Source organism: Anguilla anguilla, chromosome 15, assembly GCF_013347855.1.
Source record: "Anguilla anguilla isolate fAngAng1 chromosome 15, fAngAng1.pri, whole genome shotgun sequence".
NCBI classification, from domain to species: domain Eukaryota; kingdom Metazoa; phylum Chordata; class Actinopteri; order Anguilliformes; family Anguillidae; genus Anguilla; species Anguilla anguilla.
In genome coordinates this window covers 28,139,764-28,161,849 of record NC_049215.1, presented here as the reverse complement: position 1 = coordinate 28,161,849, position 22,086 = coordinate 28,139,764, and the positions used below count along the sequence as shown (strand labels likewise).

General features: G+C 44.8%; 1 protein-coding gene across 4 annotated transcripts in view; it reads right to left on the bottom strand.

Annotated features, from left to right (window-relative positions):
• The window catches only part of rasa3 (RAS p21 protein activator 3), a 52,259-nt gene that overhangs the window by 20,298 nt on the left and 9,875 nt on the right, over nt 1–22,086 (bottom strand). For all 4 annotated transcript variants that reach the window (XM_035394044.1, XM_035394042.1, XM_035394043.1 and 1 more), the window contains exons 2-4: nt 5,602–5,719; nt 3,985–4,088; nt 1,322–1,416 (exon numbers count right to left, since the gene is read on the bottom strand). In XM_035394044.1, coding sequence (XP_035249935.1) covers nt 1,322–1,416; nt 3,985–4,088; nt 5,602–5,719 — 317 coding nt within the window. The remainder of the gene's footprint in view (nt 1–1,321; nt 1,417–3,984; nt 4,089–5,601; nt 5,720–22,086) is intronic.

Sequence of the window (22,086 nt, the reverse complement as noted above, 5' to 3'; positions counted from 1 at the left end):
CCATTTATTTCCCCACAGCGGCAGTGTACCATAAAGGTTAGGGAACTAGGTTTGCAACTCCATGACCGTAAGGTCTATTCCTCTTTGGGACGCTTCCGTGTTACCCTTGAGCAAGGCACTTAATCTGAATTTCTTCGGTAAATTATAAATGGATTGTCCGTTAATGGAAAACAAGCTGTAGACATTGCTCTGGTTAAGAGAGTCTGCCACACGCCTAAAATGTCATGTATTTTTAGAAAATGTTGGTGTCTGGCTAGTTTATATCACTGTAAATCAACTAAAGGAGATCACCTGGAGTAGTTGGTTTGTTCTTTCAGGGCTAACTGGTATGTCTGAAGAAGGTGGGTAGGGGTGAAATTGAGAGATCAAGGGAGATTACACGGTTTGGGAGTCAGGATAAGGTATTCGATTTGGAAGGTTTGATGAGAGTGTGATGCTTAGGGGTGTCAGAGGAGACGCACACTTTGGGGTTTCAAGGTCGGAGGTCGGCTTAAGGCTTCAGCGGAGGTGGGTAAGGTCTGAAATATCAATGGAGAGTGTATTTCTTGTGGTTTTAAGGCTGAGGTGAAACTACGAAGCCTTTTGAAGGCGGTGGTCAAGGTAAAGGCTGTGATGTTTACTTAGCAGTTTTTTTTTTCTTGTTATGGGGTGGAGTGAAGTGCAAAGATTTGCGGCAGGAGTTTTCTAACTGTGACATTGAGGTGATGCAGCAGGGGTTGGGGTTGGGGGTGCAGGAGGATGGGGGGCAGGTGACCCCGCAGCCCTCCCCAGGAGCAGGGCCTGGCACCAGCACGTTTGCACCTCCCCCCCCGCCCCCCCCCCCCATCCCCAGCAGCTGTATATAAAGATGAAACTGTGCCTCCTGCCTGGTGCGTGTGTGACCCGTGGCGGCTCCTGTGGGCCGTGCTCGCCGCGCTGTTTGTGTTGGACACACGCTCTGTTTGTTTGGGGTAGCGCTTGTTGTGCGTTCCGCTCCACAACGGAGAGCCGCGCACCGCCCAGACACCTCAAACACACCAGCCGCACTTTCAACCGGGGAGACGGACGGGGCGCGCAGTCAGGGAGTAGGAGAGAGAGAGAGAGAGAGAGAGAGAGAGAGAGAGGGAACAGGAAGGGGGTGAGACGGAGGGAAAGACAAAACAGGTGGAGCGGCTGGGAGGGAGAGCAAGAGGAAAAGGGAGAAACCAAGATGGAGAGATAAACAGGAAGATGAAGTAAAACAAGTGTTTAGCTGGGGGAAAGAGAGGTGTGTGTGTGTGTGTGTGTGTGTGTGTGCGTCCGTCATCCTGGACGTAGTGGAGAGGGCAGCACCTGGACCTACCTGCACCTCTGAGTCAGCGCTGACGTGCTGCAGCTGGAACCAGGTGTCTTTGCCGTGGTACTTCTGCAGATCCTCCTTCTTCACCGCCACCTTACCTGGGGAGGGAACACACCTGCTCGTGAGACCTACCCCCCGGGCATAGCAGACACCACTGTGACTTCTGCACCACAGCGCAAGTTACACAGCCTCATGCCATCAACACAACGTGCTCTTTCATTCTCTGTGCTTCGGCACCTTCACGAGATGGCAACGAAAGAGTTTGTTTGAGAGTGTTTTGGTGACAGCGCTGTGTGTTGCTTAGAGACCGCAGTGTGTTCTTATGAGAGTGTAGCGTGCTTCCATGTGAGTGCAGTGTGTTTCTATGAGAGTGGCATATGTTGCTAGGAGAGTGCAGTGTGTTGCTGGGAGATTATAGTGTGTTGCTAGGAGAGTGCAGTGTGTTGCTGGGAGAGTGCAGTGTGTTGTTGCTATGAAAGTGCAGTGTGCTGAGGGCCCAACTGAACTGAAGGACAGAATCCACACCAGCACATCCTTCTTCACTGGAAGAAAGAGAGAGGGTCTGCACCCACATCTTTATCTGTCAGTTCAATTCAATTTGCTTTACTGACATGACAAAACACTACATTTTGTATTGCCGAAGAATACAGTATTAAAGAAAATATACATTTAACACCGAACAATACTAAAGACTAGAAACAAATGAACAGTAATGGCACATGAAAACAAGAACTTCTCTTTGATTGACAGTCTCTCTTTTCTCACTTTGTCTCTCTTCTGTCTCTGTTTGTTGGTGCATGTGTGTGTGTGTGTGTTTGTGTGTAAACCTCATACCACAGCTGTGTGTGAAACTCATGCTACAGCTATCACTAATGTAGTAAGGGAGTGTACCAGGGCACTCGCCACGTCCTACAGCCACACACACAAACAAACACAGCCACACCCTGACAGACACAGCCACACACAGGCAGACAGACAGACAGACAGACAGACACAGCCACACACACTAACACAGACAGACAGACAGACACAGCAGCCATACAATGCAAGTTTACTAGTATTGCACTTCTCATACATTGAAGTCATCCAGAGTGCTTTACGCAGGCATACAGTAATTAAAAAATAAACAGACAGGCAGACACAAACAGGGACCTTTAACAATCACACGTCAGCCTGGCTGAGAGGTTGCTGGCGTGAGTGACAGATGGCTCGGCTGAGTCATGGCTGTGGTCTCCATGCTCTGGGCGCCCTGCTGTATCACTGGCCACCCGGCTTCCTGACTGCCTCGCCGAACACACGGACAGATGGACGGACAGAGGGACGGCTCTGTCTGATGCCACCCTCTCCGCGGCCGGCCGTGTTGCGTTTGCAGCATTACACATTAACCAGATAAAACGCTTCATCCTTTTCGGGGGTTGTCTTAAAAAACAACACTCATCGCATTGAGCTAGCTATTTTATTAATTTTTTTTTTTTTTTACAATTCCTGCCCACTTTTGCCAACAGAAGGATGGACACACATGATATCAAAATAAAAAATGCACCTGTGGGACAAGAAATATCAATATTATACATAATAGATAATTATAGATAATAGATACATGTTTCTAAACAAAATCATTACATTACAGTACATTACTGTCACTTAGCAGACGCTCTTATCCAGAGCAAGTGGAGAGAATCATTGAAAATTTGACCTGACCCATCATTGTAGATTATTCAGAAAAAGCCATAAATAAAGCTTTATATTGAAGTTACTAATAAAGAAAGGTTTTTGGGTTCAAATAGCCATAGAACCCCTATACACTTTTCCAAACATCTTCAGGAAATTTCCACTAAACTTCATCACATGTTCTGTGATTAACACTTCTGCTTAACCAACAACAGCAGCACAACAGGATGTTTTCATTGTCATGCAATGCACCAAGCATCAGCTTTGTGGTCACCTGGCTGAAGTTTATCATACCTTCTAACCGTATATTCTGACCACAGCCCAGAGCACAGGCCGCCCACACCTCAAACACGCGGCCTGTTCATCACACGGTCTACACATCAAACACACAGCCCACACATAAAAAAGTATATACATGAAACATGTCACACATCAGTCATACTGTCCACAAGCCGACAGTGCCGGCCACAAGTACATGGAAAACACCGACCGTAAATAAAGCAGTCTACGAACACGCAATACCAGCAGCTCTCATGGAAGGTAACTATGTGAAATAAATTATCACAATTAGCACTGTCATCTATAGATCAAAAACAATCTTAACACTTATTACTGACACAGACTACTCAACATTTATAATTCGCTTACTGAGCGCCAATGCAATAAAACAGTGAGCACTGTAACACTGAACGCTGACAAACAGAAGCCGGAGATATAACAGCTAAAATCAGAGAGAAAATATCCGGGTTTCATGAAGAGCAACATTCTCATCAGCGGCAAAAAGATGAGTGTATTTTCAGAATAACTCCTGCATCAAAGAGCTCCGAAGTCTGTCATCTGAGCCTGTCAAATGCAGCAGAGAATCCCGCTCATTTGAATGACAGCCAATCAGAGAGGCCCTTCGTCCACCAAGAGATCTGTCATCCATCAAGAGACGCTTTATCCATCAAGAGACCTGTCACCCATCTGAAAACCAATCGCTTGGCCATTCTTACCAATGCTGGAGTCCCTCCTGAAGACGTCCCTGTCGAAGAGGTAGAAGGAGAGATGACGGAAACTCCGGGGGATTTCACAGTAAAAGTCTTCTCCGTAGAAGGGGCTGTTGTGGGGTGGGGGGGGTGGGGGAGAGATAGGGACTTTTAATTACACAAACACAACAGCCTCGATTCAGCCACAAGCCAAATTTGCACATAAGACACACGTGCAAGTGTATGTATGTTTTCCCAATGGACCACTGCAGCGTCCTCTCTGTCTCCATAAACGGCACCACATAGACTCCTTAACATTCTGCTGGTATTCACATTGCATAGAAAATGCAAGGTTACTACCCTTTAGAATCTCCTTGTTTAATGTGGTTAATATGGTTTCACCTTTGGCATTTTGATTGTCGTTCAGACTATCACAAAGGGGTAAATTGCCAAAGCTTCATAGTTTTTTAAAAAGCCATTAATTTAGGTAATGGTCTAAAGATAAAAGAGGTGGTTTTCTCCTGCATACCAGATGCACACCAATAGCCTTTTTTGTTGCTATATTGTGCTTTTGCGTTGCGGAGACAGTCTGACCCTCTTTCAGCTCTCTCCCTTTCCTCGAGGAAATAATTAGTATGTAGTGAGAAAACCAGGGCAGATGAAGTGGTCTAGGAGACGTGGTGGAGATACCGGTTGAAACAGAGGAGGGGGATGCTTATATGAGGGGGGGGGGGGGGGGGGGGCTGGTCAACTGGAAAAGATGAGGCTGCGGTGGTATGCTGGTGTACACTGTGAGAGACGAGGAGAATGGAGTAACAGACTTGGGTCAGAGATTAATTGCCAGGCCCCTCCTATGCGAGATTGAACAATGGAGGGAATTCAGCTCCTGCAGAACGGACTGTGAATTCTTTGAGTAACGCTGCAGAGCTACAGCCCTGTGTCTGAGTGCCAGGCTCACACACAAAAAAACCCTCTATCCCCTATACCCCCCCCCCCCCTCGCTCCGAGACCACACCATCATCCACCACAGAGAGTGCGGAAGCTGAATCTCTTCCCCAGACACACTGGGGGTTGGGGCGAGCATGCAGGACGAAACAAAAAATCAATGGCAGTGACATTAAAATGGCCCTGACGCCCCTCCCCCCACCCCCACTCCAATTTGTCCCTTGTCTACAGACTAACAAGACTTTGACAATAAAGGAACTACCCTCTAACACTGACCATGACTGCAATGGCAATCAGGACTGTAAATTTATCCGGTCACTCTTGATTACTTGAGCTACACAGACAGACGAGGGCATCTACCAGAGTGACTACTGTTCTAGTAAACTAACTGAACCAAAAGTGTGCATGAGACATTTCACTCATGACAGCCCAGTCATACTGTCACATTGTTTCTATAACAGGATTGCGTGGCCCACACAATGTTTCAGCAGATCTGTAGTTTTGGCAGGGTGGGCCAAGGATGGATTCCAACCCTGGTAGGCCTGATATCACCACCAGTGTAGCAGCAATCACACAAAGCCAAGTGATCACACAAAATCAGCAGGATAACACTGCATGACAGCAGTGGGGGGGCTGTGGGGAAGGGCACATTTTGTCATGAAGAAATAACAACACTCTGGCCAGACTAAGGATGCTTACCTCAAGGACTTCTCGATCATCTTAGTCCGGAACACCTCTTCCTGGTCGAGGTTGACCGTGCAGAAGCAGTCCCTCATTTTGCTGGGTCCAGGAAATGGAGGAATGTTTTTTGCTTCACCTTCAGAGAGCAAGAGAGAGAGGGAAAGAGGGAGGGAGAGAGGTGAGCGACATCTGAGACAGGAAGTTGGGGGGGACACACCTTCTTGCCCCATTCATGGCTTAAGGCAATCAGCAGGTCAAAGGGTTGGCTTCAGTGACCCAGAGAGCAGGGCCACTGAGCAGAACAGCAGCCAGCCACGGCAGCCTAAACAAGGCCACTCTTTCACCCGTAACCCAGGCCTCCCTCTTGGCCTGGTTCCAGATGCTCCACACTCGCACGTACATACAAGAATCTATGCACAAACAGATCTCACAGAAACATGCCATTTTCAGAGAAGTCTCCCTGTTTCAGATGGTCTTAGTCTCTCTGCATCCTCTCTGACTCTGTCTCTATGTACTGAGTGTGAAAAGGTGCAGTACTGTGTGTGTTCAGTCTTACGTGTTGTGTGTTCAGCATGTGCATTGTGTGGAGGGATCAGTGTGTGTTGTGTATACGGAGTGCACGCCTATCTGTGTAACATGTTTATTGTATGTTAGGGGCAACAGTAATGTGCATTATGTGGACGGTGACCATCCAGCTAGTTTTGCCTTTCAGTCCTGGCAGAGTACTGGGTGGTCTCCCCCTGGCTCCCTCCATGTTATGTTACACACAGCAATCACCAGTAGTGTTTAATGGGGATTCATTTCTACTGTCTGTCTTTACAATGTCTACACCCCTAAATCTTCCTTTATGATAGGGCTGCCCAACCCTGATCCAGGAGATCTGCCGTCCTGTAGGTTTTTATTTCAACCCTAATTTGGCACACACGATTCTACTAACTGGAAGCTCAAAAGGATTTCTAGCTGTTGAATGAGGTGCGCTTTGCTAGGGTTGGAGTGAAAGCCCACAGGACAGTAGATCCCCAGGAACAGGGTTGGGCAGCCCTGCTTTATGATGTCTACACCCCAGCATCTTCCTATATGATTTACACATCCTGTGGAAATGTGACTGTTGACAGGACGTCCTGGGGCTGTCTGTGGACTTCCTCCTCGCCGGCGAGGTCAGATGAAGTGGACGACTCATCGCTGTCGTCTGGGGGAGGCTCAGCCACAGGTGAGGGACGGAAAATCCTGACTCATCTCCACAACACCAGGTGACACGGTTCCTTAATCACCCTCCTACGGCCTTCTGTTCCACTGGGGACGTCCTGACTTGCTTTCTGTGCTGTATTGTTGCGGTTTTGGGATTTGGGGGGGGGGGGGGGGGGGGGGGGGGGGGGGGGGGGGGGGGGGGGGGGGGGGGGGGGGGGGGGGGGGGGGAGTGGTGAATACTGCCTGCTTGTACGGGTTGCTCAGTTATAAGACTTCATTCTGTTCTTTGAGAATGGACCTTGTAGGCCACACACATGGAGAAGGAAGGAGTTTGTGTCTGTATAGACACCGTAAATTAGGAGAGTGGAATGATTTATTTTGGGTATGACTGGACCGAGTGCTGGGTACTTCAGGCCCGAGTGCTGTTCTATTTATTCCCGTGCAGGGCAGTCTCTTCCATGTGGTATGATGGGGTGACAGTAGACAGTACTGTGCTATGTCCACCTGTTTGTGAAAACGCCATCAACACCCCCCCCCCCTGCGGAATTACCCTCATTCTACCCCCACAGAACCTACAGTTGGGTCACAATATTGACATCAAAACAGCAGGGCGCGTTCCGCCTTATTAACTTAGCAACAGCAAACACTGCAGAGACTTCTCCTCATCACCAGGAACATCTCCCTCTTTGGCCTGTACTGTAATGAACATATGTCCTTAACTTTGACTTACAAGTAAATACCAGCGTCCCCTCTTTCCATGAACACACACACACACGCACGCATGCACGCATGCACCCACACATGCACACACGCACACTCACACACATGCACACACACATATGAGCGCATGCACACACGCACACTCACACACACATGCACACACGCACACTCACACACATGCACGCACGTGCACCCACACATGCACACACGCACACATATATGAACACAAGCACACGCGCGGACACATATACACACAACACACAAGCACACACGTGCACCCACACATGCACACACTCACACAGACAAGCTCACACCCACACATGCACTCACACACGTGTGCGCAGGCACATACACACACAAGCTTAACATCACATCAGGCAGTCAGAGAGGTGAAAATGACTGTAACAGCATAAAGAAAAACAAAAGCAGCATTGACTTCAGGAAAAACAGCTGTTAAAGTACACTTGTAAATAAAACACTACCTCAGCACATAACAACACGATTTGCAACACATCAACGAAATAACTATAGCACAACAGGGTTCTGTATTCTGACTTGGCCACAGCCCTGGAGCAGAATCTGGATCAGACTTTGATTCAGACTTTAGATCATTTTGGCTCTGCTTAAACACATTTCAAACCTGGCCTTGAATCTTAATTTCACCAGGATCCACAACCAACTTCTCAGCAGGCGTTAAACCAAACCTTGGCAACATCAATGGTCACATTAGGCTAAAGATGTTGAGTGTACACACCAAAGAACTTAGCTTAAAACATTCAAATATAGATTGGAAAATTATTGCTTAGAAACACAAGATAGCCAGTGAATCCCCCAGCAGTAGTTGCATTAATTTGTGAGAAGAGAATAAAATGAAGAAGAACTGTTTCAGACACAGCCTGGATGTGCTTGTGCTTGGATATGCCACCGATGCAGTGTGCGTAGACAGTGATGGAAACCCACCAATCCAGGGGGTAAATTATTATAAAACTACATCTGGAAACTTCTGCTTTCCGTGAAAGAGTTCATTGTGAAATCAGGGGTGTGTCTGTTCCCCCCCCCCCGCAGTCTCTCTTTCTCTCTCTATTTCGCCTTATCTGTTGTCTGTCATCTTTCTTTCTTTCCCACTTCCTCTCTTTCTGCAGTTGAGTCCCAGCACACAGGGGTCATATTGAGAGACAGCTCTCCGGATTACAATACATAATGTCGTCTTTTAGCAGACATTTAGCAGTTGCTTTCAGCCAAAGGCACTCTTAACATGATTATAGCAAGTGGCACACAAGCTGGGAGTAGGCAACACCACGATCACTTAAGAGCCACTGTCAAGGGTCCTGTCTGAAGACCTGTTGGGTTTTTGGGTTTTTGGAGCTGCATATGGCCAGGCTACAGTCTGAATTAATCTCCACAGTCTTCGCCGATGACTGAACATTCAATCATCAAATCACTCAAAGGAATAAATTGGTGTTTTCATCAACCTCTCCTAATTAGCTGCTCAGCGCAGGTTTTAATATTTGCCAATTCTCGAAAGCTGAACGCGTTCGTGACACAAGAGTCACAGCATGTGCGCGTTTAATATTCTGAAAGCATCCACCCTCGCTGTGAGCTCCACAGTGCACTGTGTGTGTGTGTGTGTGTGTGTGTGTGTATGTGTGTCTGTCTGGGGGACAGGGGCATTGGGGGGTAAGGGGGAGGAGGGGGCTGTGGTTTAAAATAGCTCAGTCTGTGGGATATGAGTTACTGTAGCATTCACCAAGACAACATGATCACTGTCTCTCACATCCTGACATAGGCCACACTCACACACCCATAATATTTCACATTTATGCGCACAGACTGCCGTTCAGGGCATTCATTGCTCTCCGATCGTTAATATTGCTACACAACGTGGTTGAATAATACAATGTTCTATTGTGACAGAGGCCCATCTGCATTGATTGGGGATTAGAGGAATGCGGACTTTAATCTTAGAGAGGCTCCTTCATTTCCTGTTACGTCCCACTGTCATCACCGGCATCCTGACACGATTACATCATCAGGTCGCCCAGTCAACCACAGAATCACAGGATAATCTCAGCACGGCCACAGTGGTCACGAAAATGGGGGGGGGGGGGGCAAGGGGGTGAGGGGCAGTGGTTCAAGAAAGAAAGTGGGATATAGTGTGGAAAAGGAGGAAACAGATCTGCCCAGCACCCCTAGACTGACTCATTCTAATAAATTGCCCCACACTGAGCCATTCTACTACAGTGCCACACACTGACCCATTCTATCCTATCCCAAACCGACCCACTATAATCGCATTTATATTTTCAATTACTTTTCAGTGATGTTTTAAGGATAAATGTATGACTTGGATGTATTTTTGGTGCAAACATACAAAGCAGATATATGTTATGAAGCACATTGCTTTACATTGCACAAGTACACACACACACACACACACACACGCACACACATATCCAAAACCAGTCATGCAAGTATAGGACCAACTACACAAGCAATAGAATTTATTTTAAAAATACACCACAACATAAAACATTGATCATGTTGTGGTGCATTATTAAGTTAATTTTTAGTTATTTCAGAGTTGCTGACTTGGTGGGAGGACTCTTCTTGGTTTTCTTAATTCAAAGATGCACACTTCACTCTCCAGTGACCCAATTATTTTTGGCAGTGGAATTAATGCACAAGACAAACCGTGGCGCTATCCAATTTCTTAGCACCATCAGCACACACTGATATGACAAATCCTGACAGCTAGTGACATCAAGTCAGCAGATTAGCAAGAAAGATGGATGCACAATATGTGCATTTGTCTATGTTGAAGGTACTGCTAAAACGTGGAACGTGGCGGTTGAAATGACATGATTATGCTGCAGTCACACCTTAATTCTTCTTTTTCAGCCAATGAATGAAAAGTATTTCAGAATTCTAACTTGCAGTAATTACATCACAAGAGACACACTTCCTCAGTTCCACAATAATGAAGTATTTTGAAATCAGTTGAAACCTGCTCCTTGCTGAATCCAAGGTTTTAGTATTATGTAAATTCAATGTTAGGACTGTTAGGACTATCAGTTTAAAACCGGTCATTGTTGTGTTTCTCAGTTCTCCTGTACACTTTGTAATGTTACAGGAACAAAAACATAATGCATTTACACGCCACTGTTTATTTACAGCAGGCATATGCCAACAGAAATATGCCGGTTCCTCATTCCATAAAAAAATCACAAGCCTTTCCACTGGGCCATCTCAAGTTTCATATCAGACTAATCCTGCACAAACCGGCTTTCATGAGCACACAGGTGCACCCCATCTGTATCTTCAAGCAAATTAATGAAAAGCTAAACAACCTAACAGTCGTGGTAAGGTAGAGGTGGATTTGAGCAAACTGTAAACACTGTAATACCCACATAAATCCCGCATCAGACTGACATCCTTACCACAAAGCCTATCGCAGCTACGGATCTTCAATTTAAAAATGGCAGAAAGTTGCAGACAGTCCGGTGCACCGTTCCCAAGATTGCTCATCGTTACTCGCACCAGACTCACACCTTCAGGTTTCAGCTGAAGAACAGAAACGGAAGCGAAACCGCCAGTCTTCAGCATCTGTTTCCCCCTCTTCCCACTGTGCAGGGACCGAGCGATATTGCCAACGAGACAGGAGTCATGATGAAGAACGGAGAGTGAGGGGGCGAGGGAAGGCTTTAGATGGCAAGACAAAAGGGGCTAGAGGAAGCCGTAGGGGACTAAGAAAGCACATTAGTGACCTTTTGGGGGAAAAGAGTTAAGAGTGACCTTTAGGGGACATGGGGATGAGTTAGAGTTATCTTTAGGGCAAAGAGATGAGTTAGAGTGATCTTTACTGCACATAAATTTGAGTGATCTTTAGGGGACATGGGGATAAGTTAAGTGTGATCTTTAGGGGACATGGGGATGAGTTAGAGAGTGATTTTTAGGGGACGTGGAGAGTGTGCTCGGGTGATCTGTAGGGACAGAGGAAGGGCCTGAGGTGTCGTAAGGGGAGAAAAGGGGAGTGGCAAATATGCTGTGAACCATAGGGGCTATGATGTGCTATAGAGTAGAGATGGTACAGGACGTCAGTTCAATCAGACATCATCTCTGCTTATCCGAGGTTTACAATAACACTGACAGCACAGAGAGAAAGAGGTGTGTGTGCGTGTGTGTGTTTTTTTCCATCGATGAGACTATCCTCTGCGATCTCCTGTGGCGTTCTCTATCTGGAACACCGTGTGTACATCACGGATGAGATGAAGCAGCAGTCATAAACATTTACAGCACTGAAAACAGCAAACAGAATGAGCAGTAATTTCTGATGGCAACACGGCAGTTCCTGCTGAATGCAAAGAAATCTGTCCGATTATCTGATCTGATAATTATTAAGTATTTAGTAATTGCCTCTTATCAGTATAAGAAAAAACGCAGAAAGTTAGCTGCTCATCTCTTTCTGAGCATGTACCTATGTCCAGGAAAAGACTGATGTGGATAACAAACATAAACAACCAGCAGGGTAGGGTAAGGGTTAGGGAACTGGACATGGTTGCAGGTTCGATTCCCAGGAGGGACACTGCCACTGTACCCTTGAGAATGGACCTAGCCTGAATTTCTTCAGTAAAATAACCAGCTGTATAAATAGATGTATGTACAAGAAATTAAGCTATGTAAATCATTCTGGACTCTAAATTGCCCATAGGTATGAATATGTGATGAATTCCTGTCTCTTGCCCATTGCATGCTGGGATAGGCTCCAGCCCCAACCACTAACCTGACCAGGAATAAGTGGTTTAGAAAATGAATGGATGGATGGATGTCATTCTGGATGAAAACATCTGTAAAATGTTTAAAAAGTACAATGTGAAAATTGCAAATATCCGAATGAGAATATCAAGAGGACCAAATGAGAATATCCAGTAGAATGGAAATACATTAGCCATTTTCCTTTGACACTGGCAGGCTAAAATGTCCTGTGTCGGTCGAGACAGTACATATTCTCTCCTCTCATCACACTTCCTGTTGGTAAATTGAATGTAAAGGCAGGCAACATTGGGATTTCATGGGCAAACTCCATAGCAATTGCACTGCCATTGCAGACTTACCCATGGGTGCAGTCAAATATCAAATATCAAATATTAGGCATGGGCGCAGGCAAATATGAAACATTCAAATTGACACAAAGCTTGTGTATCCATTCGAGGTGGATCATATAGAACTGCAACAGAACTGAAATAAAACCTAGAAAGTATCATTATTCATAATACATTAGAATATATAAGATATATTCCAGACAAAAAAAAGTTTTTGTAACATCACAGTACATTGACGTATAAGTGCAAAAAAATTGACAAAGCACTTTTACTTCACCTAAGTCCTGACTACGACGCAGAGTTAAGCTTATGCTGTTAACAGCTGGGGTGTTCAGCTGAACTTCATGACAGTGCAACACTTTTCCTCTGAGTCTGAGTCTTAGAGAGACAGAGGTTTGAAGACGGGTGATGAACGCACATTGAGTCCTGCTGCAGTATGTTCACTGTGCGGGCAAAACAATGAACCACCACTATATTACCACTAGGCAACAGAAAGGCACACAGGACAGCACGACCAGGATTAAATGAAGGAGAAAACGCAGTTCAGTCAACGAGTTCACAGATTTCAGAGCCCTTCAGAGTCTGAATGAGGAAAACGCCCTGCTTGATTCTGTTTGTGGCTTTAACAAGCCTCTGAACTTCAGAATCACAAAGTCTGAATGAGGAAAACGCCCTGCTTGATTTTGTTCGTGGTTTTAACAAGCCTCTGAACTTCAGAATCACAAACAGCACACTAACGAAAGTGCCAAAATGGCTTTGCATCAACGAGATGAGAGTTGAAAAATATTTCTCAGTGTAACACAGAAGGCCAAACGCTGCTTCTAAAATTCTGTTGATCTTCTTATGGGAAGGATCCCTAGCAGCAGTCATAAACATTTACAGCACTGAAAACAGCAAACAGAATGAGCAGTAATTTCTGATGGCAACACGGCAGTTCCTGCTGAATGCAAAGAAATCTGTCTGATTATCTGATCTGATAATTATTAAGTATTTAGTAATTGCCTCTTATCGGTATAAGAAAAAACGCAGAAAGTTAGCTGCTCATCTCTTTCTGAGCATGTACCTATGTCCAGGAAAAGACTGATGTGGATAACAAACATCAACAACCAGCAGGGTAGGGTAAGGGTTAGGGAACTGGACATGGTTGCAGGTTCGATTCCCAGGAGGGACACTGCCACTGTACCCTTGAGAATGGACCTAGCCTGAATTTCTTCAGTAAAATAACCAGCTGTATAAATAGATGTATGTACAAGAAATTAAGCTATGTAAATCATTCTGGACTCTAAATTGCCCATAGGTATGAATATGTGATGAATTCCTGTCTCTTGCCCATTGCATGCTGGGATAGGCTCCAGCCCCAACCACCAACCTGACCAGGAATAAGTGGTATAGAAAATGAATGGATGGATGGATGTCATTCTGGATGAAAACATCTGCAAAATGTTTAAAAAGTACAATGTGAAAATTGCAAATATCCGAATGAGAATATCAAGAGGACCAAATGAGAATATCCAGTAGAATGGAAATACATTAGCCATTTTCCTTTGACACTGGCAGGCTAAAATGTCCTGTGTCGGTCGAGACAGTACATATTCTCTCCTCTCATCACACTTCCTGTTGGTAAATTGAATGTAAAGGCAGGCAACATTGGGATTTCATGGGCAAACTCCATAGCAATTGCACTGCCATTGCAGACTTACCCATGGGTGCAGTCAAATATCAAATATCAAATATTAGGCATGGGCGCAGGCAAATATGAAACATTCAAATTGACACAAAGCTTGTGTATCCATTCGAGGTGGATCATATAGAACTGCAACAGAACTGAAATAAAACCTAGAAAGTATCATTATTCATAATACATTAGAATATATAAGATATATTCCAGACAAAAAAAAGTTTTTGTAACATCACAGTACATTGACGTATAAGTGCAAAAAAATTGACAAAGCACTTTTACTTCACCTAAGTCCTGACTACGACGCAGAGTTAAGCTTATGCTGTTAACAGCTGGGGTGTTCAGCTGAACTTCATGACAGTGCAACACTTTTCCTCTGAGTCTGAGTCTTAGAGAGACAGAGGTTTGAAGACGGGTGATGAACGCACATTGAGTCCTGCTGCAGTATGTTCACTGTGCGGGCAAAACAATGAACCACCACTATATTACCACTAGGCAACAGAAAGGCACACAGGACAGCACGACCAGGATTAAATGAAGGAGAAAACGCAGTTCAGTCAACGAGTTCACAGATTTCAGAGCCCTTCAGAGTCTGAATGAGGACAACACCCTGTTTGATTTTGTTCGTGGTTTTAACAAGCCTCTGAACTTCAGAATCACAAACAGCACACTAACGAAAGTGCCAAAATGGCTTTGGATCAACGAGATGAGAGTTGAAAAATATTTCTCAGTGTAACACAGAAGGCCAAACGCTGCTTCTAAAATTCTGTTGATCTTCTTATGGGAAGGATCCCTAGCAGCAGTCATAAACATTTACAGCACTGAAAACAGCAAACAGAATGAGCAGTAATTTCTGATGGCAACACGGCAGTTCCTGCTGAATGCAAAGAAATCTGTCTGATTATCTGATCTGATAATTATTAAGTATTTAGTAATTGCCTCTTATCGGTATAAGAAAAAACGCAGAAAGTTAGCTGCTCATCTCTTTCTGAGCATGTACCTATGTCCAGGAAAAGACTGATGTGGATAACAAACATCAACAACCAGCAGGGTAGGGTAAGGGTTAGGGAACTGGACATGGTTGCAGGTTCGATTCCCAGGAGGGACACTGCCACTGTACCCTTGAGAATGGACCTAGCCTGAATTTCTTCAGTAAAATAACCAGCTGTATAAATAGATGTATGTACAAGAAATTAAGCTATGTAAATCATTCTGGACTCTAAATTGCCCATAGGTATGAATATGTGATGAATTCCTGTCTCTTGCCCATTGCATGCTGGGATAGGCTCCAGCCCCAACCACCAACCTGACCAGGAATAAGTGGTTTAGAAAATGAATGGATGGATGGATGTCATTCTGGATGAAAACATCTGCAAAATGTTTAAAAAGTACAATGTGAAAATTGCAAATATCCGAATGAGAATATCAAGAGGACCAAATGAGAATATCCAGTCAAATGGAAATACATTAGCCATTTTCCTTTGACACTGGCAGGCTAAAATGTCCTGTGTCGGTCGAGACAGTACATATTCTCTCCTCTCATCACACTTCCTGTTGGTAAATTGAATGTAAAGGCAGGCAACATTGGGATTTCATGGGCAAACTCCATAGCAATTGCACTGCCATTGCAGACTTACCCATGGGTGCAGTCAAATATCAAATATCAAATATTAGGCATGGGCGCAGGCAAATATGAAACATTCAAATTGACACAAAGCTTGTGTATCCATTCGAGGTGGATCATATAGAACTGCAACAGAACTGAAATAAAACCTAGAAAGTATCATTATTCATAATACATTAGAATATATAAGATATATTCCAGACAAAAAAAAGTTTTTGTAACATCACAGTACATTGACGTATAAGTGCAAAAAAATTGAAAAAGCACTTTTACTTCACCTAAGTCCTGACTACGACGCAGAGTTAAGCTTATGCTGTTAACAGCTGGGGTGTTCAGCTGAACTTCATGACAGTGCAACACTTTTCCTCTGAGTCTGAGTCTTAGAGAGACAGAGGTTTGAAGACGGGTGATGAACGCACATTGAGTCCTGCTGCAGTATGTTCACTGTGCGGGCAAAACAATGAACCACCACTATATTACCACTAGGCAACAGAAAGGCACACAGGACAGCACGACCAGGATTAAATGAAGGAGAAAACGCAGTTCAGTCAACGAGTTCACAGATTTCAGAGCCCTTCAGAGTCTGAATGAGGACAACACCCTGTTTGATTTTGTTCGTGGTTTTAACAAGCCTCTGAACTTCAGAATCACAAACAGCACACTAACGAAAGTGCCAAAATGGCTTTGCATCAACGAGATGAGAGTTGAAAAATATTTCTCAGTGTAACACAGAAGGCCAAACGCTGCTTCTAAAATTCTGTTGATCTTCTTATGGGAAGGATCCCTACGTCAGCGTCGATACACGAAAGAAACAGTGAACCAACTGACGATGATTAAATTTACTACAAAATGTAGAGCACAGGACTTTTTTACTTTGATTTAATCTTCACGCCCCTGCTGCAAGGAGTTTTTTGTATTTTTTCCACCTTAAATATTTTCTAACACTGTAGAGCAGGTTTCAAATTTAATTTCCCACCCCCTTAAAGGAAAACCAAAACTGTTTTACATGTTCTTTCTGGACATCTTAATCTATTGCCACCTGGGCTTATCCAAGACACCGAGTGCAGTGCACATTTATCAATGTTACATGGCTTTCCTACAAACCATGCAGATTTCACACAGTCTTATGCCTAAAAGGTACTTATAACTTTGCTAGGTATCAGTTTACGTTGTTTTGAGTAGACTCCTAAGTGGACATATGAGCTGTTTTCTTGGTTTAAATAAATTGTCAAGAGCTCCTAAGTTTTTTAGGAAAATATCCATCAGAGATAACCAGGCTTTCTGTAGCTACCCAGGACTCTGCCATCACAGTGACACAGTGTTCCTTTAGGTTTAGTAAGAGATGAAGGAGAGGGAAAATGTAATTTATCCCACATCCTACATCCCCCTCTACCACTGACTAAACCCACCTCCTGAAAACCCAGATATCCGACCCAAAGACCCGGCTCCCTGTCGTCATAGCAACCGACACACAGAAGGAAAAGCTTCCTGTTTTGAAGGGGACAGGGCAATCAGTTGGACAGGAAGTATGTGATTGGAGTCAACGGCATTGCAGTGGCAGCCGGAAACTCCATTAACCTTGTTCTGTGTGTGTGTGTGTGTGTGTGTGTGAGCGTGTGTGTGTATGCGTGTGTGTGTATGCAAGTAAGCGTGTGTGTGTGTGCATGAGCATGCGTGTGTATGCGTGTTAGCGTGTGTGTGTGTGCGTATGCGTGTGAGCGTGTGTGTGTGCATGAGTGTGTGTGTGTGTGTGTGCATGAGCGTGCGTGTGTGTGTGTGTGCATGAGTGTGTGTGTGTGTGTGTGTGTGAGTGTGTGTGTGTGCATGAGTGTGTGTGTGTGTGTGTGTGTGAGCGTGTGTGTGTGTGTGTGTGAGTGTGTGTGTGTGTGTGTGTGCTGCCCTGACTCAGAGCAAAGCCTGAGCGGGCGATGAGCTGTGCTAATCAGGCTTGGGTGTAAAAATAAAGACAGACAGCTCTGCGGGTGAAGACACATTTTCTCAGCCTCAGAGGTGACGTCATCACTGCGCTCCCTGGGAATGACAGGACAAGCAGCGCGCTAAGAATAGGCTCTGCTTTCTAAGTCTGCTTCTGCAGATCTGGCAAACCCTGCGAATTCCTCACTGTGCATGTACGCATGATGCGTGCGTGTGTAAGCGTATGCGTATGCGCGTGTCTGCGCAAACGTGAGTCATGCAGCCGCTTACAAAGGAAAATTAAATCTACCTGTCATTCCACAGCATTAAGCTTTTCACTACAACATCCCTCCTTTCATTCTTTCCTCTACAGCTTTATCTATCTCTCCCCTCTTCCTCTCTCTCGCTCTCTCTCTCTCTCTCTCTGCATGTCTCATCCTGTTTGAATGGCCAGGTTGTGATTACAGTCTCATTTGGGGATGCAGTCTCTCTCGTAATGAACACACATTCTTTTTTTAAGGTTCAAAAAGTGAAGTTTTGTTCTGTTGGCTCTCTGTCTTGGTCCCAAATTCAAATAATTTTATTTAATTGCATCTCCACATTTGCTGTGAGTTTGCTGCTTCTCCAGTTGAAATGAGGTGCGTTGCGTGTGCTGAAATCTTACCTGGGCTTAGCACCACAGATCCCACCGCAGGCCGGCCACCTAAAAGCGAAAGGCAGTTGCTCTTGCGCGTGTGCGTACATGTGAGCGAATTTCAAGATCACGCATCCTGTTCAGCGTGGCCAAGGTGGTGACGCACGGTACGTTTACCCAATTTCAAAAGCCATGTGGTACACAGTTCTAAACTCCCCCCCCCCAGTACCGCAGCAGCCCAGTTAAATAATATGGAAGGGTTGCTGGGGTGCACTGTCTTGCGATCTCCCAAACTTGCCATTTTTGTAAGCTTATAACGTGCACCGAGCGCAGCAGAGCCAGGCTCCGCTGGCTTCAAGTCGGAGCACTGTGCGTCTCTTTGTTCTGCGAATGATAAATTATTCTCTTTGACTCTTTGAGTTCACATTCGCCGCATGCACAGTTTCTTAGTGTTTGAATTTTATTGCATCACGTGTTTCCCACCACTCCACAAAAATAACTATAAAATGAAATCCAAGGTAAAAAAAAAAGGAATCAAATGCTTTTTAATAATGAAGAAGCGCTTCAGAAGGTTTAGCTTTTTTTTTTTTTTTGGCTGGTGTGCATGTTTTTATATTTTGGTGTGTAGAGTTAGATATGATCATTTGCACAGTAATGAGTAATAAAACCAATGTGACACTTACAGGACAATATGCTTCTTGAGCAAAAATTATTACACTCATATTTAGAATCACACAAAAGCCAAAAATTCAACCAGCCCAAAATTCCTGCTTGCCTCTGTAAATTACTGAGGTTAATGTATTGCTCCAATCTTGTTAACAGAGGTCATCAGCCACTGGTTCAAAGGGTCAGAGAAGTGGCCAGTTTGTTGTGAGGGGCTGAATCATTTCAGTGGCCCGTAGGCGTTCCTGTTCTGCCCATTGGTTGCTTTACTTTAACATAAGGATCATATTCTCCTCTCCATCTCCACTCCCGTTCTCTCCCCCTTTCTTCTCCCCTCCCCCTCCCCCTCCCCCTCTCTCTCCCTCTCTCTTCCTCTCTCTCTCTATCCCCCTCCCCCTCTCTGGGGGGCAGGCTGACTCATGCTCTTGTTCTCCTGTCCAAGATTCAACATCTTGGCACAACATGACAAAAATAACAAGATGTAGAAAAGAGATTTTCATTAAGCAGAAATGGAGTCAGCCTCCTTTTCCTCCCTCCCTCTTTCTCTCTCTCTATCTCACTCTCTCTCTCCCTCTCTCTCCTCCTCTCTTTCACAATTCCTCTGCTCCACATTTTGTCAAGCTGACCTCCTGCTGAATCTCATCAGTCATCCAGAGTGTGTTCCCAGATGCACCTAGAATTTAAATGGAACGGCGATTACTCTCCCTCCCGTCACTGAATTCTACCACATATGTGAACATTAAACCCTAATCTGATGCTAAGGGAGATGTGGAAGGCAGCTTGAATTTAGCTCTGTGTTCTGGGGCAGTGGCTTACCCAAATTTATGCATCATACATCATATCAATCACCCAAACAAATGGCTTCACTGAAATACCTTGCTTGCTCACAAAATATCACTGGCCATCAAATCTTTATGTGACATGGGTGTGTTAAACTACTCATCTACTGTCAGTATGCACTGATCAATCTAATCTGACAGTTTGCTTTGTTTTGTGCTCGAGTTTTAAGTGAAAATTCACACTGGGTGAGATCTTCAGAAATCTGAAAACCATTAATTTTACATGTGAAAACAGCCCTACTGGTTTCCCTGACAGAATGGGCTCCAGGTTTCCCACAACAGTGGAACTGTTCCACAAAATTCTGATATTCATCTTTGGAAATGGAAAGTTGTCCGTACTGAATGTGAACAGGAAGTTTCAACAGCCGTGAAATTTAATGAACATCAGCTGACATAATATTAGATAAATAGGAATCACGGTTCAGATGTTTCAGCTAAAAAATATCAACGGCGCTTGGCCCTTATCAACAAAATGTAGGAAGCAAGCCTTATTTATCTGCAGCTCAAGTGGCCTGTGCAGAAACACAGCCGTTTCTTGGTGTGAGTCTCTTCGAATTAGTAAGCAGACTGACCACTGGTGTGATTACAGCCTGAACACGTACACAACAGTGTGCCTGACTTTCATTTTTCAAGTGGCCGGTAGAAGATGAGAATGGAGCTACTTTAAAAAAAAAAAAAAGACAGTTTCATTTTTCAGTTTTTACAGTGTGTGTTTGTCTCTGTGGAGGGTTTAGGCAGTTATTTTGTTAAGTTAAGCCTCTTTCACATCAAATATAGAGGTGAGAGCCCAGGACAGAACCCCGCTGTCACCGTTCACACAAGGCTTACGGGCATTAGTGGGGTCAAAAGCCGAGGACAGAAGGCCGAGTTAGCCTCACCCATGGTCCAAATATGCCCTGGGGGAAAGAAACACAGAAAAGACAGACTAGGCTGTTTAGCCATGGCAAAAAAAAAAAAAAATTAAAATGCAGTGCAAGAATAAAAACCGGAAAACACAAGGGCTGATAGTTGCTCAGTGCCGCTGAACCTGAGACAGTGCATCTGAGTCCTACTGAGTGTGACAGACTGAATATGAGTCTTCGTTCTCTGACACGGTATCTGAGTGTGAGAGACTGAATATGAGTCTTCGTTCTCTGACACGTTATCTGAGTGTGGAACAGCGCCTTCGGCATGTCCCAAGGCTCCGTTCAGCTGTCTCAATAAATTGCCCGTGCGTGAACACAATCGACATCCACTCAGCATGCCACGATTGGCTCGGTCACAGGAACAGCGCCGGGCAGCAATCTGTGGGTCTTGACTGTTCGCCAGACGAGATTCCCACCAATTTGAGTGTGGGCATCGTGTTACAACGGCAAGAGCAAGGGGGCTGGAAATAATGGGCTGTAAATGAGATGGTGTGTGTGTGTGTGTGCGTGTGTGTGTGTGAGGGGGCGCGGATTCGCCGTATCGGTTAGCCAGGTCAACCGTTGAGCTGTCCTGAGGGGCACCGCCAGCAGTCTGACAGTGAATATGAGTACTGTCTCAGGGGAGAGGCGTGGGGAGACCCCTCAGGAAACTCGGGCAGCAGCAATATCAAAAAGGAGAGGAGGAAACAAGACTGCCACAGTTAGTAGTCCCTAAAACCAGGAAGTGAGTTAGCGTTTTTGAGCCATGGGTCCCCTTGGCAGATTTCCAATGCTTTTTTCCCCTGTTTGGGATTTCGATTGCCGTCGAAAATAAGGCCTGTGGTTAACATAAGCTTAAGAGAGTTTCACATTTCGTTCTTCGAAATAAATTACACCCACTGATATTTTGAAGCTGTTATGTGCTTTTAAAAAGTATGTTGCTAACAATCTGCTATATTGAAACTACAACAATGGCCACATTCTGCCAACCTCCACTCAAGTTTCCCTACAAGCCTGCCTGCACATGACAACCACTGTAGTGTCAATATAGCAACTTGTTAGCAACTAACTTTTTTAAAGCACAGAACAGCTTCGAAATTCACAGTTGAGACAGTAATAGGTGTCATTTATGTCGTAGAAAAAAACTTGAATCTCTCCGAAGCTTATGTTAACCACAGACCTTATTTTCTACAGAAGTCGAAATCCCTATGGGGAAAAAAGCATTGGAATCTACCGAGGGAACCCACAGCAGAATGAAGT